The sequence below is a fragment of the Python bivittatus genome, unplaced genomic scaffold (genome assembly GCF_059951505.1).
Source record: "Python bivittatus isolate LINGU-HERP-01145 unplaced genomic scaffold, Pbiv_v1 ctg000020_np1212, whole genome shotgun sequence".
Taxonomy (NCBI): domain Eukaryota; kingdom Metazoa; phylum Chordata; class Lepidosauria; order Squamata; family Pythonidae; genus Python; species Python bivittatus.
In genome coordinates this window covers 89,704,247-89,730,593 of record NW_028277030.1, presented here as the reverse complement: position 1 = coordinate 89,730,593, position 26,347 = coordinate 89,704,247, and the positions used below count along the sequence as shown (strand labels likewise).

The following is a 26,347-nucleotide window of genomic DNA, read 5'->3' as shown; positions in this document are numbered from 1 at the left end:
AGAATTGTGCAGATTATGCAGATTATCCATTGTAATGTTGGAAAGTTGAGTGACAGGATATTTTGTGTGTCCTGGCTATTGTTTTTAATTAAAAAAAAAACAATAATGTGGGCAAGAGTGGTTTAACGTGATGGCTTTGAATTGCCCGTCATCCAATTCTTTAGCATGTCCACATGGATCCATTCTTAAGAAATGAAAGACAGATCAGATTCCATTTCTGTTACCTAGTAAACCAGAAGGCTTGGAGCAACTAAGGGAAAGCTGAGGTTGGATGAAGGAGATAGACAAACTTGGACAGTGGGGAGGAGGACAAGTCTGAGGGTAGGAGGTGACTAGAAACAGAAGGCAAGTAAGACTGAGGCTGAAGTGAAGAGGTCAATAGCAGAATGTAGTAGACTATGCTGTGTCCTGCTTGAGGGAGGAAGGCGAATGTACATTTATTTATATTGGTTTGGGGAAGATCTAGAAAGAAAGGATATAAACATTACACGTGATTTTGGAGGTTCTGATTACACCTTGGTCTTGTATTTTGGCTCTTGGATGAATTACTTGCCTTTAACCCTCATCAGATTTGTCTTTATATGACTGAATGCAATGACTATCCATGACATGCATTGCGTGAATGGCAAGTCCCCCCTTATGGTAGCCAGTTTAGGATACTACTTTCTAAAATTCCAGATTTGTACAGTTTGGCATTTCTAATCCAGGTTATGATCTCTGGATGTTATATAAAGCTTTAGCTATCATATTGTAGGTCATCATTTGTTGTTTGCACAAAATACTGCTTAATTTCCATTCAGTTCTCTACCACCCACCATCCTTGGGGAAAGGGAGAATTTTTAGTAGTAATAAAGGTTACAGTAGGACAGGGAAGTGGTGCTGCACAAATAGACTGTTGCTCAAGCCCAAGTCTACCATTCCAAGTTTCATTCCATATAAAGAACTTTGGAAGCAAATATTGTTCCTCATTTAAAAGCAGGCCATTGCTTTGTTCTTCCTTTTTTTCTTAATATTTGTGGCCAGGATACACGTACACGTACACGTCATAATGGCTTTGATTTCTTGACATCATTAACATTTATTACATGTGTGTCCCCCTTGAGAGCTAAGCAAAGCAGGCCAAGTTATTTCATCAGTGATCCTGAGCTCACATCCTGGTATCAGGACTCTTCATTTCAGGCTTTGTCCCCACCCTGTCCTTGGAGGCAAACACTGATGTGTGTTAGGAACACATAAAGGCCAGGAATTGCTTTCAGGCAATTGAGCCTCTTGCTGCACTTGCTATTGCTCCTCCCAGCAGCACCTTTTTTATTATCATTTATTTTCACTTTATTTTTCTTCTCGCTATATTTTTAAAATATTCCAAATTCTTTATTTAGAATTATTTGTGCATTTAAATGCATATGTTGGTACAGTTTAAAATTTGATATTAAAAAAATAACATGTTGTCTGCCTTGCCAGCTGGCACTATTTTAGCAATGTTTTTTATATGTCTTTTAATTACCACAAATTCTTCTTAGCCTATTTTGGGTTTTTTTAAGGCAATGAAAATAATAGCCTAAAGTGCTTTTAATGCAAAATAAAGAATTGAATAACATTCAACTCAATTACATTCAGTTCAGTTTGCTGTAATGTAATGGTCCTGTGAGTTGTGCCACAGTAGGATGACTATGGCCTTGGATCAGGACAGTCTGGCTTAAAATTGACTGTATAACCCTTTTTAAAATTTGCAGACCATTCTGAAAATTGCCTTGAAATGACTGAGGCCCCATTCCAGAATAGATCTTCAGTTTCCCAAATGGACAAGGTTGAAAAGGAGGATGAACAGAAGCAGCTTACTCCAAGAAACACTTTCTTAAGAGAAATGTTTAAAATAATGATTGAAGGAATTGGATTATCTGTTGTAAGTGCTTTGTGTTACCTCCTAAAGTTCATCAGTTCCCCTGATCCAGTCTTATTACTTATTGTAGACAGATAGTTCTTCCGTCTTGGTCTTCCCACACCACTTTTAACCTATAGAATATCTGTTAGAATGCATCAGTATATTTGCCTGAGGTGCAGTATGCTCTGAATGGGAATAAGAATGTAAATAACAACCTACATGTTGGACATTATTTTATACGGATTGTACAGAATTACAACTTTCTAACTTTTCAGTCTAATTAGAATAAATGTTTTGTTGGTTGGAGTCCTTCCAGATATTTTAGTAAAGTTTATGGTTTGTGTCCACCAACAATGGTGTGATGCACATCTTAAATGTTATTTTTAAAAAACCCTTTAAGAATACTTCATTTTAGTTAAGTGTTTGTATCGTATTAGTCATGTGTTTTGTTCTTAGATGAGAAAAAAGAATCTTGGGAGATAACTTAGCTTTTCTCATGCCTAGGGCGCTACCAGGTTAAGCACCCCCAAACAACAGTGGAAGAAAATTCTCTTGTCTTGCAAGGATACTTTTCGAGTGCAGCTTGGGCGACTGCTTGTACATGCTTTGTCTCCAGCACGCTCTTTGCAAGAAAGAAAGCATACTTTGGAATTCTTACATGAAATTAACCACCAGGAGATTTTGCGAGACTGTTTAAGTACAACTTTGCAAGTAAGAATTCTGGCACTTTTGAAATGCTGAAAGGGAGATTGCTGTAATGCTTTTTGAAGAATTTAGATAGCTTATTTAAGTTTTATTATGGTTAAAATGTCAAAACTCCATGGAAGAGGTGCCATTCCTTAATAGCCTGTTGTGTGTATGGGAAATGACACTTTAGTTTTCTAGTCCTACCAGTTGCTTTTCTTTAGTTTTTTATTTATTCAACAAAACCTTGATAAGAGGAATTTATAAGGGAAAAAATGTGGTCTTAATAGATGATAACTTTACCCTCTAAGCTGACAGCACTTTGAACCAAAGTCACATTGTCAAAATTTGGAAGAAGTAGGAAATCATATGGGAGAAATTATTCCCTGCAGTAATTGGGCTTAAAATATGAAATTCTTTTGTAGTTGAAATTAGTGCCTTGGATTGGACCTGGAAGCAAACAAATAAGTAATGCAGGTATTTCATAACAAATAGAGTATTCCTTTTGATCTATATACTGTATGTCAGTCAATAAATAACACTGTTTTGTATCAGCTGCTTATTTTCCAGACCCCAATGTGATGTAGTGGAGGCACATATGAGGGCCTTTTCCCACTTATAACTAATTATAGCAATGCTTTTGTTTGTTGTTGTTTTTTGCTGCCAAGTCTCCATGACATGTCTTTGTCTTATGCCCATGAGATAGATAGGCGAAAGACATTCTTAGCTCTACTGGTGTTAGTTGTGTTTTCCCCCTTATTCCGACACTATCCAAAGGCAGCCTCAAGGTGTAAACGTTCTGTTAGGCTTGGCCACCTGTTTATCTGGAGGGAGGTCAGGTGAAGGCAATGATTAGGGATGGAGATAATAGAGGCAGAATCAGGGTGGTCAGTGGGGATAAGACATGGCAGATCAAGGATGGGCTGAGAGCACTTCAGCTCAGTGGTAGGGAGAGTTTCTCAGACCACAGGCCCATTTAGCTCATTTTGTTGGCCCTGAATGGCAGTGGAAGCTCTTCTTCTCTGCCTGAAGTTTTTTTTAGCAGTAAATCAGTGCTGTGCCATTGAGGCCTTTTGTTTAGTAAGCATTTTAGTAGTTACATCTGGTAAAAGAACCAACTCATGTTAAGAAAAGGCCCAGGCCCATGTTTAGTTGTCTTGAGTTGCACCACTGGTGGTATAGCTTGTAAAGACATTTAGGCATCCCAAAGAGCTGATGCCTTCTCAGTGGGATTTTTGACACTAGTTTTATGAATGCCAGATTACCAAGCTATATAATAAATTGGCCATCCATGTCCCTTCAACTTTAAAAGGCATTTACCAAGGTACATGAGAAACTGTTGTTCAGACAGCACAAACTTCAAAATCTGCTTGAGTGCATAAACTTGTTGAATAAGCTGGTATATTATAAAATACGTAAGTAAGTATTTTTACATGAAAGTTTTCTATAGTCCTTAATTTGTAACTGTTCTATTATTATATGTTGTTGTTGTTGCAGCATGGGCCTAAGTTATCACTTTACTTATTTGAATTAATGCATGATCACAAAGATGAATTAACCAAAGAAGAACAGGTATCGGTTGGAGCATTCATGAACACATTAAAACTTTGTGGTTACAAATACATTCCTCTCAATGCACCACCCAAGCCTGACCTCATAAAAGCAATGAAAGAGGTATGTAAATCTATATAATCACTTTCCTTACTGATCTCACTTGCTTACATTTGCATCATTAACATATTTGCAAAACTAGAGGTGGGGCATCAGCCTATTCCAATTTCAATAAAAAGTTAATGCAACTTTGCATTTTCAAATCAATATGCAAACTGAAATTTAGTTATCTATCAAAATACACATTTTTCCAAATTATGTAGTACAGTTGTCTCAAGAAGAAATTTGTGTAAAAACGAACATACCAAGAGAGCATTTGCACAAAAATACATGTTTTTGGAAAAATAAGGAAAATGAATTGAAGAAAATTATTTGCAAAAAGTACATATAGTAGGAAAATTACATGCAGAAGTCCCAAAATTAATGATAAATGTGCATATGATTAATGCCTTCACTGTAAATTGTAGCTTCCCTGTCACAATGAATGTATTTCTTAAAATAATTATAATACACTAAACAAAAATAGAAAAACATGTTTCTTTAAATAAAACTTTGGCTGCAAGAGGTAAGTAATATTAAAGTATTGGAAATACTGTACTTGATATTGCAGCAATATTAGGAAAATAGCTGAAAAAGAGAATCACTTTTTTTAAACTGATTATCAGGACCATAAGAAATATGTGGTTGAAGAAGATGTGAATAAAGCTGCTTGGGAAAAGATAATGGCCAACAACCGGCAAACGTAAGTTGCTACTACTTTTACTAAGAATAAAAACAGATGTTGCTCCAACTATGGAGCCTTCATTAAGACAGGCACCAGTCTAGTTTCCTTCCCTCTCCTATTACACAGAGCATAAAATAGGTGATATTGTTACATTGTGCTTTTCTTCACCTCTGTGCATCTTGGCAACAGAATGGAATGGAAAGGAAAACATACAAAATGCCATGTGCTTCATTGTTATACATTGCAGGACGAGAGGGTCAAACAGCGTAAGGCTGCTCTTTCTAGCATCAAAAGTCTTCTGTTTTTATCCAATTTTTCCACAGTAGGATAGTTTTAATGTGACATGCTGTAGAAGTAAATCATGGTTATATCCACCATTATCTCAGAAGTTGGTGATTTGGGAAGTTTCTTCTGAATCCTACAAGCCGTATTGAATCCTAACCTGAAAAAACCTTTAACTTTAGAGGAGATATTTGGGTATGTGTGCGTGTGTGGCTAAACTGAAATACTAAATACTAAACTGAATGCAAAAAACTCAGCTTCCATATAAATGGAAAATCCCAGTTATAAATTGGGATATTGCTTGCTTTACATATTTGTTCCTTAATGTAGATGGTGCTATCCTTTTAAATTGGTGTCTCCATTTAGTCTGTTTCAGCGCTTGGATGCAAAGTCAAAGGAGATTTCTAAAATTGCAGGGGACATCACCCAGGCTGCCTCTCTGTCCCAGGGAATGGAAAGAAAGAAGGTGATTCAGCACATCAGGGGGATGTATAAAACAGACTTAAGTGCCAGCAGACACTGGCAGGAACTCATTCAGCAGTTTACACATGATAGGTAAGCAACTACCTATCTCCCTTTGAAAAAATTAGTGGCTGCTGTTATTGCTTAATGAGAAAAAAATCTGAGATAGCTGTTCCCATTTGTGAAACAGAATTTGCATTCATATTAAGATTTGCATTGTAGAAGGATAGTTGCAAACGTTCACTTGAAATTCTGCCTTTATTTCCCTTAAAAGAAGCAAAGTCTGCAATTCTAGGAAATCAGTATAGGATGAGAATGCTATGAACCAAATGGCTTTTTCTCTGCTACAGCTTAAAAATCAGGGCAAGTTATAGTAATGTAAAATGTGGAATAAAAAAGCTTATGTATCTCATTCCAAACTAATATACCACTGAAATCAGATCAAGCTGATTTATTTAGGCTTCAAAATTATTATCGTCTCTGGCTTTACCTGAGGGACTGACTGTTTCTTATCCCTGCTTAGTATAACTGTATATTGTACACATAGTATTTTGAAGGTCATCAGAATTGAATCGTTCATGCATAAAGTACAATTAAGGAAGGTACAGACTTTTTGCGTACTGGACCTCCATTTTAAACCTGCTATGAGAAAGTGTGTAGTCCTTACTCCAGTGCTTCTACTTGCAGGGCTCTTTGGTATGACCCTGCCTCCTACCCAACGTCGTGGCAGTTAGACCCAACTGAAGGACCTAACAGAGAGAGGCGCCGTTTGCAGAGGTGCTACTTAACTATTCCAAATAAATACCTCCTCAGAGACAGACAAAAATTGGAAGGTAACTTACACTATTCTTTACGAGTCCAGTTACTTTCCCTAAAATATTTTAAAACATAAAGCTTTGTTTTGCTTCTTAATAGAGGTTCTTAAGCCCCCCCTGGCCTATCTGTTTGAAGACAAAACACATTCATCTCACTCTTCTACAGTGAAAGATAAAGCTGCCAGTGAGCATATCAGGTGAGTTCTAATGAATGTTTTAAAAGGGGGGGGGTTGTGGGGGGGAAAAACATAATATAGGGTCGTCAGTACTTATGCCTGTAATGCTTAAGGATCATCTGTATGTAACCAGAAAGTTTCTCATAAATGAGGCCAGAATTGATTTATAGAAATATGAGTGCATGGTTGAATACATGGAGGAGCAGGTGGGGAGGGGTGGGCAGGCTAACTTAATTGACAAGAGGAGGGCTCAGTTATTACCAATTACATATCGTCACTGCGTACATTTTTATGCATTTAAGCTGTTTCTAGTAATACCCCTCACTGGCCTTAACTGTTTACATTTCCTCCTCTCCGCCTGTGTGTGTGTGTGTGTGTGTGTGTATGTATACATATATACATATACACAAAGACACACACACATACATATACATATATTAAAAAACCTGCTAATATCTAGTGAAATAGATTATAGTCCATAAGACCATTTACCGTAATAAATCTATTAGGTTTGAGCCCAAACTGCGGGATGCGTTACTCCTATCAGCCAGTCTCTATACCTCAGAAGTAGGGAGGCTGCAGAGAGAAGAAAGAGGAGGGGAAAGAAGAAATATTCTACATATAAAATTTCACACATGATAGCTAGGATCTACCACCCTTGATTTTATATTGCCATAGTGGTCTTTATAATGTCTACAGCAGACTAATATAGGGGTATTCTGTGACAAAGTAAAAAAAAAAAAAATTACAGCCTTGAATATTAAGATAGCAAAATATCTGCTAAATATGTTAAATACAATAATAGAATTTGAAAGGTTTTAGTGGGTAATATATTTAGCAAAGATTGTATTATTCTGTACTTAAAACTTTTAACCAGTACATTTCCAACTTATTGTATGTATGCATGTGTATGCATGAGTTTGTTTGTATATACACACATCAACACATTTTTATAAAAATAAAATGTCAGAAAGAATATGTCCTTAAATTCTGATGTAAGTAGTTAATTATTAAATTATTGTAAATCTGGCATTATAATAATGATTAAACATATATGTAATGTTTGCTTTAGTTCTCTGTTCCCTGAGCTAATATTATCTAATGTCTGTAAATAAAACAAAACTAAGATTGATTAAAGCTAAAAAGTTTAGGCAATTTATATATTATGGGTGGAAACCAAGATTAAATGAGCAAGAATTAATTTACGGAGCAGGTTGTACCTTCACTCTCTTTCCTGGCGTGACTTCTTGATCTGTTTTAGAGGATTCTAGAAATCTCTGGAGCAGAATTGGAGTAAAGAGGGAAAATTAATGTTTAATTTCACTTTAAAGGAAGACATATTTGGGTTGCATCAAAGCCATGGAACATAATGAGTGTTATTAAACCATTATATTTTTTTGAGAATATAATGGTTCAGATATCCATAAAACGAATCTGTCATATTTACTGTATGTCTTTGCAGAGTTAATCGAAGATGTATAAATGTGGCCCCATCTAGAGAGACTCCAGGTGAACTGCTACTAGGTAAATCTTTTTTCCCTTAACTGTGCACTTGATCAAGCAATCTGACTCTTATATAAAGGTAGCAATTTTGAGATAAGTATTTTTGATACCTGGGAAGATAGTGAGTCTAGCTGTTTTCTTCTGAATAACAGCCAGGGAGCCAGGGGATACATTCTGCAGTGCGTGATAAAGGTGATTTAATCCAAAGATACAATTTGGCCTAAAGGAATTTTTCCATTACCTTCAAAAATCACCTTCATCTCAGTCTTAATAGCAGCTTCAGAAGAGAGGAATTTTTAATAGGACCAAAGTGGGATGATGATGAACTTTTTGAGGTGTGCTGTAGTCTCACTCCTGATTGGAAAGTGTTGTTGTTGTTCAGAAGGGAAAACTAAGCACGCTTTTAATGTTGTGTCTCATTTGGCACTTAGTGAAAAACTTTATTTCTACGTGCTAACCAATACTTTTTTATAGATGTGCAAATTTGAAGCTTCAAATTTCTCAGTGAGGCTAAGAATAGTTGGCAAACAAAGGAATAAATACAAACTGCTTAAGTGTGACTTGTTTTGTAGATTAGGTATTTGTGTGAACTTTTTCTTTCTATTTTCCACTCTTTCATACTACCCAAGCCATTCTCTCTTCTTTGTTTGATGCCTGGTTCTTTACTTATGGGCAACAGTAACCGAACCAGATTCTCCATTCAAAAACTGAAGTGCAAAACATCTAATAGATCCAATATAGTGGACATTGGAGTATTGTTAAAGATGTTGAGAGGTTTTCTCTTATGTAGAGTATTTGTTCATGGCTTCAACCACATTTTCAGGTTAACCTTAAAATTTATGAATTTTGCTACAGCACAGTATAAATATCAGTTTGAAACTTGTAATCAGTATACTTTATTTTTATTTACCACATTTCAAGGCTGTCTGACTTCTTAGCAACTCTGGGCAGCTTACAGGTGAAAAGACAATATGTATAAAAAAGAACACAAGTGACCAACATGCTCAGACTGGCTATGTGGAAATACTGTCATAAGAGTATTGAAGTTTCTTTGGGATATGGTTTTGCTCAACAACTACATCAATTTATAATTGATACCCAATTATATCTGGCTTAATAAGCAGGTGGGAGCTGGGGCCAAGAAGGTCTTTGTGCAACTCTCTCTGGTGCACCAATTGCATCATTTCCTGAGTTGGGAGGCCCTTCGGTCACTCATGCCCTGGTCACCTCATGGCTTAACTATTGCAATGTGCTTGATGTGGAGTTGCCCTTGAAAACCACTTGAAAGCTTTCATTGGTCCAAAATGCAGTGGTGTGGGCAGTGATGGGCATGCCTTAGTATGCCCTGCTTTGTGAGCTGCACTGGTTACCAATATCCTTTTGGGTGCGATTCAAGGTGCTGGTTATGATCTATAAAGCCTTTCATGGCATGCAACCTGGTTATCTGAGGGACTGCCTATCTCCCGGCCAGTATGAGCTAACAGGTTTGCTCTAGGTCCCTTCAATTAAATAGTGACATCTGTCAGGACCCAGGACGAGTGCCTTCTTTGTCATGTGGCCTGCCCTCTGGAATGAGGTTCCCCCTGATATCTGTGTGGATCCTACCCTGCTGGCATTCCAGAAAATCTTAAAGACCTGAGTGTCCTCCCAGGCCTTGGGTTAAAGTTGATGGGGCCCTGTTGGATTTGTTGGGGGGCTGGGGGTTGTTAGCTGGACTCACCACTGGTTCTTGTTCTCTTTTATGATTTATTATATTGTGTTTTCTATTTTGTTTGTTTGGTTTTATTGTACACTGCCCAGAGTCAGTTTAAATTAAATTAAACTTATTTCCATGTCAGTCTTTTGAGGTCAGTGGTATACAGATTAAATATAGACCATTATAACTTTTTAATGTATAAATTAAGAATATCTCTTAAATATTTTCACTTTGCAGGCAAATGTGGAATGTATTTTGTGGAAGACAATGCTTCTGAAATTATTGAAAATTCAGTAAGTAAAAGTTTTGAATTGTTTTTAAATCATACTTTTAAATATGTTTATGTACATTTAGTGAGTATAATCTGAGCAATAATCTGTAATATTATTTAAGAATCCTAGGAATTCAGACATCAATTTTGATGTGGTTTGCTGAAAGAAAATTTAAAACACTATTTGTAAAAATTTCATAAGTAGCCTTTCTCTGGCATCTGAAAATATTTAGGTTGGTTAGAAATGTTTGTTACTTACTTAATAAATGCACTAATTCTTTCTATTTATTGCATTTTAATACTGACATTTGGCATGAAAGCTCAAAATAAAATAATAACAGTAATAATGTATGTATCCCACAGCAAAAATTTCAAAAGCATTAAAATATTGCCATGTCAAAGAACATTATTTTGAAAAGGGTGATTGCTTTAACATACTGCATTTTCTTTAGAGTTTTCATGGAGAAACTGAGCCAGCATCATTTTCTTGGACATTTGAAGAAATCAAAGAAGTGCACAAGCGTTGGTGGCAATTAAGAGATAATGCTGTAGAAATATTTTTAACGAATGGCAGAACGTTACTATTAGCTTTTGATAACACAAAGGTAAATATGTTGGATGACTATCCAGCAATATTGAATGGAGCTTTGTGTAACTTTGTTTCATATGTAGCAAAATTTACAAAAGAAATCATAGTGAGTCCAGGCAGAGGAGAACTGAGCAGCAAATCCATCTCAGCATTCCAAGCCTTGCTGCTTATCTGTACGTCTGGAAAAGGAACAATTGTTTGCTAACTCCCAGGTGTCCTGGAAGGGTTTGGAATCCAGTAGATGGAACGTCTACATTTTCCCGCTCATACTTTTCTGCAGGGTATGGCAAAGGCCAGTTGATGGGCACCAGTATTTTAACAGTGCTGACATCTGTGATTGAGATCTTTTATTCAATTTTCATCTGGGATGAAGAGTCACACTGGTACCTTTGTCATTGTATTGTAGTCAATTGGTAAATTTATCAAGCTTGGTAGGTAAATTTTTAAGAGGTTTAATGAGGAGACAAAAGGAATTTGACAAATAGAGCATTCTGTTTCATTTAAATTAGTTTTCATTTGTTAAATGCAGTTCCAAAAATTTGGAAAGCTAACCCCTACCCCCTACCCCATTACAGAACTCCATTATATAATGATACAAAACAAATTAATTTTACTGCTTCTGTATATAAAATGGATACATACCCCCTTGCACTCTTGTGCACCCTCCCTGACCCTCATTGCACCCCCTCGCGCATCCTCCCTGGCCCTCGCCATGCCTCCCTCACACCCTTGTGCACCCTCTTGCACCCTCCTCTACCCTTGCCATGTTTCCCTTGCACCCGTGTGCACCCCCTTGTACCCTTGCGTGCCCTCCCTGACCCTCGCTGTGCCTCCCATGCACCCCCTCCCCAACCCTCACTGCACCTCCTTGCAACCTCCCTGACCTCGCCGTGCCTCCCTCACACCCTTGTGCACCCCCTTGCACCCTTGCGCACCCCTTTGCACCCTCACTACATCCCTGCACCCTCCCTGACCCTTGCCACACCTCCCTTGCATGCTTGCACATCTTTCCCAAGGTTCACCACGCCTCTTCCACACCCCTGTGCACCCTCCCTGAGCCTTGCCACACCTCCCCTGCGCACCCCCTCATGCCCTCCCACACCCAGCAGCAGCCATTTACCTGCCTACCGGCTTGCTTACAAGCCACTTGGGATTCTCAACTTCCTCCTGGCTTCCCCACCTGATTTGGTTGTGGGAAGCTGGCAGGAAATTGCCTCGCCTACTGACCATGGGGTTCTTTTAACAATGGCAACTGGGACAGCACATCCCTTAGCCACAGAAATTCTGGTCCTAATTGCCGTCATAAGTTGAGGACTACCTGTATGCAACTTATTTTGGAAATGGAGAACAAGCATCTATTAATGAGACTACATATCAAGAGGTGAATGAGGCATGAAGATATATATGTGTTAATCTGGCTACAATTCTAACATAAATAAATGGCTATTGAAGGATGTTGAAAATGTGTATTTCAGATGACTCATGATTTGCAGCTTGGTAAAAGCTTTATTTGATTCTTTTTAGGTGCGGGATGATGTGTACCACAATATCCTAACAAACAATCTTCCTAATCTCTTGGAGTATGGCAACATTACCGCATTAACCCACCTGTGGTATACAGGACAGATCACTAATTTTGAATACCTCACTCATTTAAACAAACATGCTGGTCGTTCCTTCAATGATCTCATGCAGTATCCAGTATTTCCCTTTATACTTTCCGACTATACAAGTGAAACATTGGACTTAAATGATCCATCTGTTTATAGGTAATAAATATAATGACTTGCCTTTGAAAATGATTTACTAGTTATACAGCTTGCTGTCAAACTCACCTATGCTAAAAAAAACAATCCATTTGATTGCATTTGTTGTGTTCCTTAAGTTCTGGAATTGACAAGTTGCAATATTTGTGTAATTTCAGAAATTTGATCAAACCGATAGCTGTACAATCTAAAGAAAAGGAAGATCGTTATGTGGACACTTACAAGGTATTGTACTGAAATAGTTCATCCATTCATATTTATAATAAAATAGGTATGTGAGAGAGAGAGAACAGCGTTAAACCATGAAGTTTACCTTGTGTTCTGCTAACATGTGCATTCATTCCTGCCTGCTGATTCAAATGAACAAAAGGGAAGAAAATAGTCAATATTCCTTCCTATTCTGGTTTTTGATAAGAGATAATTGTGTGTGTCTTCTCAAACGATTTCAAAGTTGTTGTGGGGTCCATTTTTCTTTGTTGCTAGAGCTCATAGTCCAACCCATTTTTAGGCTGATGAGTTTGTTTCAGTTAACTGCCGCTTTGGTAGTAATAGTAGAAGACAATATGTGAAAATGTAAATGATTTGGCTACAGTACCTAGCAGCTGAAGAAAACCTTCTGCATTTTAGAATACATTTCAACAGTACACCTCCCATGTGGTATTAATGGATTTTTGGGGGAAACAAATCCTATATAATCTGGTATCCACCAACTTGGTGTTCTGCATGTGGGTGACTTTGGGCCAATCATTCTCACTCAAGCCAACCCACCTCAGGGAATTGTTATGTTGAGAAAATAGGAAGGAGCACCATGTACACCATCTTGACCACCTGTACAAGGAGAGAAATCAAATAAAATGTTTGGACTACTCCCATCACCTAGCATGTCCAGTCCAAAGACTACCAGTTTGGAAAACCGGTTACATACCTGTTACATAGACCACCAGGAGGCAAGCCCTGTGTGACTTATTTCACCATTATTGGACATTGTCAGACAGAGGTAACTACATATTATTCTGTGTGGTTCAAACCCTCTACTGGGAATTGAACTCATGGACCCTTGCACTTTAGATGACTGTATACAGTGCATTAGCTTTAGAAAGTCCAGTATCCAGGACCTGATGCTCAGGAGTTGCTGGAAGAGAGATATAGAATCTGTTAGTATGGTATATATAGTCCACCTTCTCTTAAGCTCTCCGAGCAGAAGACAAGATGCTACATTATATGCCCCTGTGTCCAGGGTTTTTACACATACCTGTGTTTACTTCAGCAAACAGGATTCTTGTCTATAGTGATAGAATCTTTAGCCATGATCAGAACGCTGTAGCTAATGTTTCCTCCTAGCTTACTTGTTTAATAAACCTTACTTACTAGATAATGCACAGTTATCTAGGAGTAAGCCCCACTGTAAATAGTGGAACTTATGCTTGAATAAATATATATAGGAGTACATGGTGTATGATCTTTGAAAAGAATCTACTATAATTGCTGAGAGATCATAATAGAAAGCTAGTAGGTATGATGGGCCTAGAAATGTTTGGGAGGAAAAACAACCTAGGAGCTATTTAAGTAAGAGCAAAAAATTCTCCTTCCTCCACCTGAAATGTGGATGCCACTTTTAAAAATATTAACTTTATGATATGCAGTTATTTGTAATGTGCAGTTTGTCCTTCACCAGTAACAATTCAGAAGTTTTTAAATGTTAATAATTAAGGAATTGTATTTTAAAATGTGAATGAATGAAAGCATTTTAATGGAAATGCTTTCCTAGTGGCTTCAGTCTGGCTGATTATAGGTAACATCTTCAATACAATGGCACCTTTTCACAGCTCTGAGGGCAGTAGAGGAAAGAACTGACTTATGCCTCATCTTATCCCAAGAACAATTTCATGTGGAAACTGTCTTAAGTCTGCCCAGTCAGGCACTAATGGAACCTTAGTACAGTTTATGAAAGCCATTTCAAGCTTCTGGATTGAACTACAATTTTTATTTTATATAGGTAGTCCTTGGTTAACAACAGTAATTGGGACCAGAATTTCCACCACTAAGGAATGAAGTCATAAAGCGTGATGTCACGTGACTGCATCAGTTAGCAACAGCAATCTTGGCAGTCCCCGTTGCCATCATTAAGTGAGGATTGCAGGTTGTTAAGTGAGGACCTCCTCACAACTTCCTGCTGGCTTCCAACAAGCAAAGTCAATGGGGAAGCCAGCAGGAAGTTGCGAGTCCTGGGTGGCTTGCAACTGACTTCTGGGTAGGTAAGTGGCCGCTGTGGTGCAGCATGAGTGTGGCCAGGCACAGGGTGGGTGTTCCAGAGGGCGAGAGGATGCACAAGCAGCTGCTGCAGTTCGGCGCAAGTGCAGCCAGGCCAGGGTGGCTGCTGCCAGGGTCAGGAGGGTGCACAAGTGGCTGCTGTAGCCTGGCACAAGCACAGCTGGGTCAGGGGTGGCTGCTGCTGGGGGTGGGAGGACACACAGGTGGCTTCTGTGGTGTTGTGTGCTATGCTGGGCTCCTCTGGAAAAAAAAAAAAGTGGTGGGAGTAGGAGCAACTTGCGACCTTTCCTGTGGCTTTGTGGGAAGCTGGCAGAGAAGGTCATAAATGACGATGATGTGACCATGGGATGCTGCAACCATTGTAAGTGCAAGCCAGTTGCTGTGTGCCTGGATTGCGATCATGTGACGGTGGGGGTGCTGGGATGGCTGAACAAGTGGTTGTTAACTGAGGACTATCTGTAAAGAATCATATTTGCTGCTCGTGGGTGCCTTTAAGTCCAGCGCTATCATGTGCTGGTCACATGGCCTGTATGACATGAAGCTGTATGCAGTTTGGGCTAGGCGTTAGCCAAAAAGCTAAATATACGTGCAAATCTTTTAGCTAGTGTAATACATTGTATACAGGGTGGCTTTAATACAAAGCCAAATGGCTTTATTAGACAATTCATTGGGATTGGGAATGTGGGATTTATCTGCTCAAGCCCTTGCCTACCAAAGCACGATGAAGGTGCTGAGTCCTACCCTTTTATTGTGGCACAGGATCTAGTTATTAATGAGCCATCTCCTTCTGCCAAAACTACCTGATTGCCAATGTCTTGTTCAGACTTCCTTGTTGTGACTGTCTTGTATGGAAAGCTCTTTGCAAGATGTCTTCGCTGGTACTCTTTTTAGTTCCAATGAAGACAGTTTTAAGAGGCCTTGCAGAGGCATCTGATTTTTGTATCTGAAATTTCCATCTGTTTTATAGTAGGGCAGTTTCTGTTTTTTTTTTTTTAATCTTTAACTTTTATTTTTTCATGTTGATTGATACATTTATCTTTAAATTATGAGTCCAAAGTTAACATTAAGTAAAAAGTTTACTGTATTGCTAATTTAAATAACAGCACCAATATACAGTGGTACCTCAGTTCATGAACTTAATTTGTTCCATGATTCTGATTGCAAACCAAATCAAATTTCCCCATAAGGTTCAATGTAAATAAGGTTAATCTGTTCTGACCCCTACGAACGTGGTCGCCAACCGAATTGGTCGCCAACCGAATCAAATTTTCCCATAAGGTTCAATGTAAATAAGATTAATCCGTTCTGAACCATATGTATCTTTTTTTTTAACCACAAAAATATGAAACAAAGTACAGTACAGTACAGTACAGAATGAAGAGAGAGAACACTAACCTTGCTTGAGGCGACACCAAAAAGCTTCACAGCAAGTGTCTGTCTGCGACCGTGTGTCGGGCAGAGTGATAATCACAAACACTCCTGTTTGTGCAGAGTGCAGCAAAAACTCCAGGAAAATATTAGCCATGACAGCAAATACAATGCAATGTCCATTTCTTGTTTCCCAAAGAAATCCAGTCAGAAAATATATACTAACTGGTGTTTATTGATAAAAATGCAAAATTCCATAAAATGCAAATATCATACAAAATATAAAGAAAAACACATCTTCTCATGTAATGTAGCATCCAAGACTTATTAGCAACACAAGCTTAACAAAATCTCTAGCTACAAACTCTTAGAGAAGAGGTACGCTACTTGGTACTTTGTTACAACTACGTAGCCCATAAAACCTACATAGTGGCTAACACTAAAACAACTACCAACTACTCAGAGAAGACTGAACATTTTCCTCCCCTTGTATTATAGCTCTATGCCACCCCCACTGGGTAACTAGCATACACACGCCAATAGGTGGCGTGTAAATAGTAAATAGCACAATAGTAAATAGCACAATACACAACACACAATAACAGGTGTTTTTCACATGATCTCTGTAGTCAAAATATTATTTGTTATTGTTGTAAAGATAACGGGATGAATCCTTTCTCATGAGAAAGAAAATCCTGACACCCCTCTCACCCCGTTTTCGACACAACAATTACACGTTACAAAAATAATACAGACAATTGATTACAACAATATAGAATCAATTACATTTGTTCAAACCCAAGTCTGGTTAACATTGTTTCATGTTGTACAATAGGCAATGATTTGGTAAATACATTTGCAAGATTTGCTTCAGATACACAATACACAAGGTCAATGAAATTTTCTAACATAGCTTGTCTTACATTTTTGTACTTTACATCCACATACTTAGTACGAGCTTTTAAATTTTCTGTTTTAGCTAACCCTATACAGGCCTGGGAATCTTCATGCACTGTATAAGGCAATGACACTTTGATGCCTAAATCAGTGAATAATTGATGAAACCATCTTAATTCACAAATTGTTTCTGACAAAGCTGCGAATTCTGCTTCTGCAGTAGATAAGGCAATTGATGTTTGTTTCTTTGCTTTCCACGCAATTGTGGATTCACCAAATTTACAAACAAACCCAGTTATTGACTTTCTATCTCCTTCTTCTGCAAATGAACTATCAACAAAAATTACAGGCTTTTCAGGCCCTTTGGTTGACATTTTGAGACAAAAATCTACTGTACCTTTTAAATATCTCATTACCCTTTTTAATCCTTGCCAATCATGCTCAGTTGGTTTAGCTACTTTACGGCTCAAAACTCCAACAGCATAGGATAAATCAGGACGTGTCCATTGGGCTAGGTGAAGGATCGAACCTATCACAGAATGGTACACTTCAGGTTTTTCACACAACTTTTCACATATCTCATGTTTTAAGAAATCACATGTCATTGGGGTCTTTACAGGTTTTGCATCTGACATCCCCATCTGTGCTAACAACTGTTCTATCTTTTTCTTCTGACTCAGATAGATTTCTCCATTTTCAGTTCTATGCACTTCAATACCAAGGTAGTATCTTAACATACCCAAATCCTTCATTTTAAAATATTTAAAATATTCATTTTAAAATATTTAAAATATTTCTCCATTTGCTTTGCAAATTCTTTTACCAAGTTTAAAGAACCAGTGACAAGACAAAAATCATCAACATAAGTGATAAGGACTGTATAATTTTCTCCAGTTCCTCTGGTGTACACACATGAATCAGCTAATGATTTCTTGAAACCAATTTCTAACAAAGCTTTATCTAAACATTGATGCCAACATCTCCCAGCTTGTTTCAATCCATACAGTGCTTTACGCAACCTGTAAACTTTCTGGGAATCTCCACATGAATATCCTGGCGCTTGTTTCATGTAAACAACTTCAGGAAGTTCAGCATTTAAATAAGCTGTATCCACATCAAAATGATGAACAACCATGTTTCTCTGTGCAGCTAAGGCCAACATTACACGCAATGATTCAGGCCTAACTGTGGGTGCATATGTCAGCTTGTAATTCTCAAACTGCTCTTGTGAATAACCTTGTGCCACCAACCTAGCTTTATACTGCACAGTATCATCAGGTAAAAGCTTCTTTCTAAATACCCATCTGGAACCTATGGCTTTTTCTGATACAGGTAAATCAACAATTTCAAAAACATTTTGTTTTACCAATGAATTAAATTCTGTGTCCATAGCAATGTTCCATTTATCTTGCTCATCAACAGGTAAAACTAACATTTCTTTGAAGTCTTTTGGTTCGCAAGTGATGTGACATACTCTCACTTGTTGAACAACAAACCTTTCAGGTGGAACCCCTTTTGTTATACGGGTTGACCTACGTGGAATCTCAAAAACGCTTTGTTCCTGTTTTTCACTTTTCTCTTGTGCCTGTGCCTTTAACTGCTCAGCTTCAGCTACAGCCGGCAACTCCTCCGCTGCCGCTTCTTGTTTTATCTGCGGAGAGGGGGGTGCGTTGGCTGCTTGCTCTCTAGCTAAGTCTGTGTATGAAGGCAAAATGACTTCTGAATTTGCATGGAGCCTTTGCCAATTAGAAGGCTCTTCAAAATTACAACTTCTGGAAATCACTACTCTTCCACCTCCCACTGAAAATCTATATCCTTTAGATTCTCCTGCATATCCAACAAATCTAAGATACTGTGTTTTTGGTTGGTTTTTCCTCCTTTGAGCCTGAGGAATCTGTACGTAGGCAAACGTTCCAAACGTACGCAAGTGCTTTAAGGAAGGATATCTCCCATACAGCAAAAAATAAGGAACTTCATTCACAGCTGAATTCCAGTGTCTATTCGTGAGAAACACTGCTGTTAACATTGCTTCACCCCAAAAATGGGATGGCACATTAGCATCCTTCAGTAGGCTATCTTTCAAAACCTTCAGAACGCCAACCTTGCGCTCAGCTACACCATTTTCTGCAGACACACCAACATTTGTTAATCTGTGGAAAATGCCTTTTCTACGTAGCCAGTTTTGAAACTCATTGCTTACAAACTCACCCCCTCTGTCCGTTTGCAAACTCCCTACTTTGTGCCCATGTTTTCTCTCAACAAAAGCCACAAACTCTTTGAAACGAGAGAAAGCTTCAGATTTCTGTTTAAGCAAATAACAAAACGTGAAACGTGTTTTATCATCCACTAACACAAACATAAATCTTGCTCCACCTTCACTTAAAGGAAACGGACCAGCCAGATCTGCATGCACAAGATCAAATGGTTTTTTAACAATTCTGCTACTTTTCCTAGCAATAGATGCAGATTTTATCTTAGATTGCTTACACACAGTACAATCAAGAAATTTTCCACACTTCTTGAATCTCAAATCTGGAAATACGTTTGCCATTTTTGACAAACGTTTCCATCCTGAATGTCCAAGCACTCTGTGATAATAATGTATACAATTATCATGCAAAGACACATTGCCAGTGCAACTTCCAATTAACACATCTTGTTTAGGAAGCATTTCATACAATTGATTAACCAATTCCCCTCTAGCACATTCAATTCCCTCTTTACTGACATAGCACTCAGAACCTTGGAATACAACAATATACCCAAGTTTCGTTAATACAGGGACACTGAGAAGAGAATAATCAAGTGTAGGCACACAAAATACATCAGAAACCACTTCCCCCAAACAAGGAATGAACACGTTACCTTGCATAGTGACCTTAGCTATAGAACCATCAGCCAAGTTAACTTGTTGAATTTTAGGCTTGCATTTGGTCAGTAACAACTGCTCATTGTTTACAATGATTTCACTACAAGCAGAGTCCAACAACCACTTATCAGTACAATGTTTGTTTCTGTTAGACATCAAGGCAGACACCATTCTAGTGCTGCTTGCTTTTTAACAAATTGTCCTTTTCCACGACGAGGAGCCTTTCTGGAACTCTCAGTAGGCTGATTTTTCATAGGACAGTCTTTTAGAAGATGTTTGGTAGACTGACAACGAAAGCATTTCCTCACCATGCACGTAGTCTCTGTGCCAGTAGAAGAGTGCTGCTTTACGTTATCAAGCCTCTTCTTTGATGGTAATTGTAAATCCCTTGAACTCTGAATTTGTTGCAATCTGTTTGTCAGGTAATCAACAGTAAGATCTGCTGGCGGTAAAACATTCACAGTTTCTACAAGCATATCAAACGAATCATCCAGACTCGAAAGTATTATACATGCTTTTTGATTCTCGGGAAGCTGCATATTCCGATCTGCCAATTCAGCAAACAAAGTTTTCATCTTGTTCAGATGCTCAATCACATTAGCACCTTGCTCCAATTTAAGGTTATACAACTGCTTTGACAAACTTACGATGTCAGCTGAAGTCTGTCTTGCATAGATTTCACACAAAGCCACCCAGCATCCATTAGCAGTTTCCAAATTATGAACATGCACTAGTTCTGAAGACTCAAGTCCCAATATAAGATTACCATATGCACGGTCAAGCAAAACTCTCTCAGCATCTGTAGGAGCTGCTGGCGCAGGATTGTTTACAACTTGCCAGAGCCCTTCCTTCATGAAGAAAGATTTCATCTTTATACTCCATGTCTGGTAGTTCTTTGAATTCAGTCTTTCAAACGGAAGACTCATCGTTGTCGTTGCCATGTTTTATTCTTTATAACAGGCATTTGACACAGAAAGAATCCGAACTTCAAACGAAACGTTGACCAGATGCTCACAAGCAGGGTGATAAATCCATAAATCTCCCGTCACTTAGGAATTTCAGTCCTGGCTTCCAGCACCGGCATCCACGGCAAAACAAGCCTGGAATTTCACGCCTGGGCTAGCACACGCCTGGGACCACAGTCCTGGGACTAGCACTCCTGGAACCATAATGCTGGGACAACACTCCATACCTGGGCTGGCACAACACCACTGGCCATAAGCTGGGCCCATAACCTGTCGGGCAGAGTGATAATCACAAACACTCCTGTTTGTGCAGAGCGCAGCAAAAACTCCAGGAAAATATTAGCCATGACAGCAAATACAATGCAATGTCCATTTCTTGTTTCCCAAAGAAATCCAGTCAGAAAATATATATTAACTGGTGTTTATTGATAAAAATGCAAAATTCCATAAAATGCAAATATCATACAAAATATAAAGAAAAACATATCTTCTCATGTAATGTAGCATCCAAGACTTATTAGCAACACAAGCTTAACAAAATCTCTAGCTACAAACTCTTAGAGAAGAGGTACGCTACTTGGTACTTTGTTACAACTACGTAGCCCATAAAACCTACATAGTGGCTAACACTAAAACAACTACCAACTACTCAGAGAAGACTGAACATTTTCCTCCCCTTGTATTATAGCTCTATGCCACCCCCACTGGGTAACTAGCATACACACGCCAATAGGTGGCAGTAAATAGCACAATACACAACACACAATAACAGGTGTTTTTCACATGATCTCTGTAGTCAAAATATTATTTGTTATTGTTGTAAAGATAACGGGATGAATCCTTTCCCATGAGAAAGAAAATCCTGACACTGTGATCTCACCTAGAGGAAGCCACGATCACGTGTCAGAGCAGGGAAGATGGCCACGGGTCGTGTTCGGCACCTGATGCGGAGTTTGCGAACGGAAGCAAAATTTTGCGAATGCTGCTGTTTGCGAACCAAATTGTTCGTGAACAGAAGCGTACGTGAACTGAGGTATTACTGTAGTACGTATTGCTTTATTAGACAGAAATGCATTATTTTTTCTTATATCTTTCTGCTACAGTACCTAGAAGAAGAATACCGTAAAGGAGCTAGAGAAGATGATCCAATGCCTCCTGTACAGCCTTATCATTATGGATCTCATTACTCAAATAGTGGAACAGTTCTTCACTTCCTGGTTAGAATGCCTCCTTTCACAAAGATGTTTTTAGCTTATCAAGGTACATTTTTTCTAGATCTTCATGATGTAAATAATTTTAATTTCTTACTTTTCAATGGGCAGTATTTGGATAGATAGCTATTTTATTTGGTAAATGTACCATCCTTCATGTATTTAGATAGAGTTAGAAATGTTTACACTGAGACTTTGAGAGTGATTGGATGGGAGTTGCATTGTGCATAATATTCTATAGAAAACTACAATAAATAAAATGGATCCAATAATGTGAAATATAACAGGACCAACAAACCATTGCAAATATTTACTTCAACATTTTTACAATCCTTAGAAACAGAATTGCTGAAATGTTTCATGTTTGTCTGCACCAGTAAAAGTGCATACACACAGATAAAGTACGGAGTATTAAAATGCATTCATTCTGTAACCAAATACTTAGGGTAATATATTAATTTCTACAGTGTAACTAATTTAATATGATTTCATTTTCAGATCAGAGCTTTGATATTCCAGACAGAACCTTCCATTCTACTAACACAACTTGGCGCCTTTCATCATATGAATCCATGACTGATGTAAAGGAACTTATCCCAGAATTTTTTTATCTTCCTGAGTTTTTAGTTAACAGGGAAGGTATGTTTTAAAAAGAGATTGCCATATTTTTTATAATCTAACCAGCATTCAGTCACCCTATTTATAAGCAAAAGTATACTTTCCTAAAAATACAATAAGAGAAGCAACAATATTGGGGAGTAGGGCTGGGAATGGTTTGAACTTTTGGCTTCCTCTGGTGAAATGCCAGAATTCATATTGCTCCAATTAGATTGTCGGTTTTAATTTTTGTAATCATATTATTATTATACCATAATAGTTTATGTTTTAACTGTTTTTCTATATACTGCTAGGAGTCATATGATTGCAGTGATCTAAACATCTAAAAAATAATAAAATAAATTGGACCATGGACCTTCAACTGTTGTGTCAGAATTAACTATCTAGTCATAGGTTGAACTCAACAGCACCATTATTATTACTGAAATACATAGTTTTAAAAATTAAGAAATGGGTCTGTAATACATTCAAAATGTTTGGTTCACTCATAATAAACTGCAGATTGATGAAAAAATAAGCTTTCCTGGAGGAGGAGAGAAACAGGAGAAGTGCACACGTCCAAGATTCACATTCATTATTTTAAACTAAGGTTTAAAGCTATATGCAAACTTCGCAATTGATTTAACCAGTTGTTAATGTAAAAATTTGGAGAAGAGAATTTTGTGACTACTGCTCTGAGTTGGTTTTTAGGAAGGATGGTGGGAACATGAAAATAAATTCTTACGTTAGCTACTTAGATCTAAGCCAACTAATATAAATTATTTCTATTTATAGGTTTTGATTTTGGGGTACGTCAGAATGGTGAAAGAGTAAACCATGTGAACCTCCCACCATGGGCTCGAAATGATCCAAGATTATTTATCCTCATCCACCGTCAAGCTTTAGAGTCTGACCATGTTTCCCAAACCATCTGCCATTGGATTGATTTAGTATTTGGGTATAAACAAAAAGGCAAGGCCTCAGTTCAAGCTATCAATGTCTTTCATCCTGCTGTAAGTATCCTTTTTTTTTGTAATACATTTGTCTTTCATTCAGTGACAGTATCAGACCCAGTATTTATGAGGGATCTAGGCTCATCTAAAATGTAACATATTCCCATTCTTAGCTGGGCATCCCTACTAAAGAACAGCATCCCTGTCTTCTGTGGGTTAAGGTGTTTTATTAGACTGCAACCAATCCATTACTATATCCAGCTGTTAGTTCAAAACGTTCACTGCTTTCTTTGCATCAGAAGAAAAAAAAACTGGGTATCATCCATACATTGATGAAGCTCAGTTTCTGAATGATCTCTTCAGCTGTTTCTTGGCCCTAAATAACCAAATAGCAATCTTCCAGCATCACGTTCTGGGATCTGTTAGAATTTGAACAATTGCATCAGTTCCTGTTTCAAAATCTGTTAGGATACTAAAGATGGTAGAATTGAAGGTCGTGAAGAAGTCAGGCAGAATCAACAGAAACAAACTCTCTTGGACCAATTCCTAATGAACTTCGCCCTTTAAGGTAGAGTTTCTTAGCCTTGGCAACTTTAAGATTTGTGGACTTCAAGTCCCAGAAGTCTACCCACCTTAAAGTTGCTATGGTTGAGAAACACTGCCCTAAGGCATCCAAAGCAGTACCAGTTCTAAAATCAGGCCTGCACCGAGATGCTCACACTAAGGTGTTGGTTGCTTCTATGGTGATAAAAATTAAACGTATTTTAGAGTGACTAAATAATAGAAGGATCAAAGGTATATTTGCAGTGGTTCAGAAGCTGGGAAATACTGAGTGTCTCTTGTGTTAGTGCTTTACAAGTGTGGAACTCATCACTTCTTAGTTCTGCTTTTTGGATCTTTTATTTTGATGATAACTGAATCAAGAGGAAGTAAGAAGAGCTTTTGCTAGCTTGGAGCATTGGTACTACTGTTTTGTCTTAGCTTCATAGTATGCTTGCTTAGCTACTTAATTTTTTTATTTAAAAAGCTTTATGTACACCAGTTTGATGTAGTGGTTAAGGTGTTAGACTAGAAACAGGGAGACTGTGAGTTCTAGTCCTCCCTTAGCTAGAGAAACCAACTGAGTGACTTTAGGCCAGTCACTCTCTCTCAGCCCAACCCACTTCAGGGGGTGCTTGTTGTGGGGAAAATAGGAGGAGGAAGCATTATGTACACTACCTTGAGTTATAATAAATAAACTATTAGTCAGGAGCATATCCATGCACTAAGAACTAATTCCCCTTTCTCATCCCCTTATACACACATACATACTCGTATATAGATATAATTTATTTGTTTCTGATTTATATTTTAGACATATTTTGGAATGGATGTGTCAGCTGTTGAAGATCCAGTCCAAAGAAGAGCTCTAGAGACTATGATAAAAACATATGGGCAGACTCCTCGCCAGCTGTTCCACACTGCACATGTCAGCAGACCTGGATCAAAGCTTCTCATGGAAGGAGAACTCCCTGCTGCCATGGGATTATTAGTGCAGTTTGCATTCAGAGAAACAAGGGAGCATGCTAAAGAGATGGTCTATCCAGTATGTTTCATAATGCTACTCTGTTTATTATATAACAGAACTTCTTCCTGCATATGTATACAGATACATATACACATACACACAAACATACATACTCACATACACTGTCTGGCTGTCTGGCTGTCTATCCACCCACCCACCCACCCATCCATTTACCTCTTATTTCTTTTTTAATGGTGGGAGGACCTTGGGTGGAGAAAAAGACACACTTTTTCAAAATGTGTGTCAAGACTGTGTCTTAATTATCATTACGTGCTACCCTAAACACCTCTTTTCCTGCAGTAAGACATTTTTTTCTGGATTGCAGAGCATCAAGTAATTCTTCATGCTCTAGATCACTTGTTCATTTTATGCTCATATATATTTTTATAAGAACAGTTATCCATGTCTGCCAACAGAGAAGTCAAGAAATGCTGTTTTTTTTAAAAAGTTTTAAAAATAATACTTTTAAAGTAACATTGTTTCTTCAAATATTGTCACTCAGTTTCTTCAGAGAAATGCTTAATGAAAATCCAGTGTTAGATCAACTACATTTCTTTAACTCAGAAAATGAAGATAGTATTGTGACCCACCTTTACTAAACCTCTAGACCTGGGCTAGATTTAACAATCCCAGTTTGTTAAATCATGGTTTACTGATCAGAGCACACTCTACAGGGTTGTATGTTCCTTTCTTTCCCTTCCCATCTCTTTCCAGAGACCCTTCCTTGGTTTCTGAATCTGTAGTTCCTCAGGACTGATTGGACTGAATTGGGTAACTGTTCTAACAGTTTCTTCAGACTTGGATATGCATCATGGCTGACCTTTCCTGGATCACTAAATAATGAATTAATAGACTGGCACTGTGAATTCTGAATTGTAGCTCTCTGCCTTATACAATTTTATACTTCCTATATTGCCTTTTGATTTTAGTTTTAGGATAGCTGCCATTGAAGTTAACTTTATGTACGTATAGCATAAAATAACACAACACATATACAAATCTTGTTCTATGCCTAGCTTCCTCACTTCGTCTAGCTAGAGTTGCCAACTCCAGCTGAGGCCAGTCAAGAAGATTCCCTGTCTGCTGCCCAACAAATGACATAAATACCTGCCAAAAAGGATCAAGACAAAAACAGTATATTATTTGGATAAATTAAGTTAAACTAGTTCAGCTGAATTAATTAAAATT

The 26,347-nt window shown here is 37.9% G+C and overlaps 1 protein-coding gene across 4 annotated transcripts in view; it reads left to right on the top strand.

Moving 5' to 3' along the window:
* LYST (lysosomal trafficking regulator) overlaps positions 1-26,347 on the top strand; it is a 108,858-nt gene that overhangs the window by 61,528 nt on the left and 20,983 nt on the right. For 3 of the 4 annotated variants that reach the window (XM_088143696.1, XM_088143684.1, XM_088143691.1), the window contains 16 exons: positions 1,734-1,903; positions 2,387-2,593; positions 4,064-4,240; positions 4,843-4,919; positions 5,550-5,738; positions 6,333-6,478; positions 6,561-6,657; positions 8,099-8,160; positions 10,073-10,128; positions 10,559-10,711; positions 12,220-12,464; positions 12,620-12,686; positions 21,935-22,091; positions 22,541-22,681; positions 23,435-23,652; positions 24,947-25,177. In XM_088143696.1, the coding sequence (XP_087999822.1) occupies positions 1,734-1,903; positions 2,387-2,593; positions 4,064-4,240; positions 4,843-4,919; positions 5,550-5,738; positions 6,333-6,478; positions 6,561-6,657; positions 8,099-8,160; positions 10,073-10,128; positions 10,559-10,711; positions 12,220-12,464; positions 12,620-12,686; positions 21,935-22,091; positions 22,541-22,681; positions 23,435-23,652; positions 24,947-25,177 (2,393 nt within the window). The remainder of the gene's footprint in view (positions 1-1,733; positions 1,904-2,386; positions 2,594-4,063; positions 4,241-4,842; positions 4,920-5,549; positions 5,739-6,332; positions 6,479-6,560; positions 6,658-8,098; positions 8,161-10,072; positions 10,129-10,558; positions 10,712-12,219; positions 12,465-12,619; positions 12,687-21,934; positions 22,092-22,540; positions 22,682-23,434; positions 23,653-24,946; positions 25,178-26,347) is intronic. The other variant, XM_088143701.1, reaches the window with a different exon arrangement.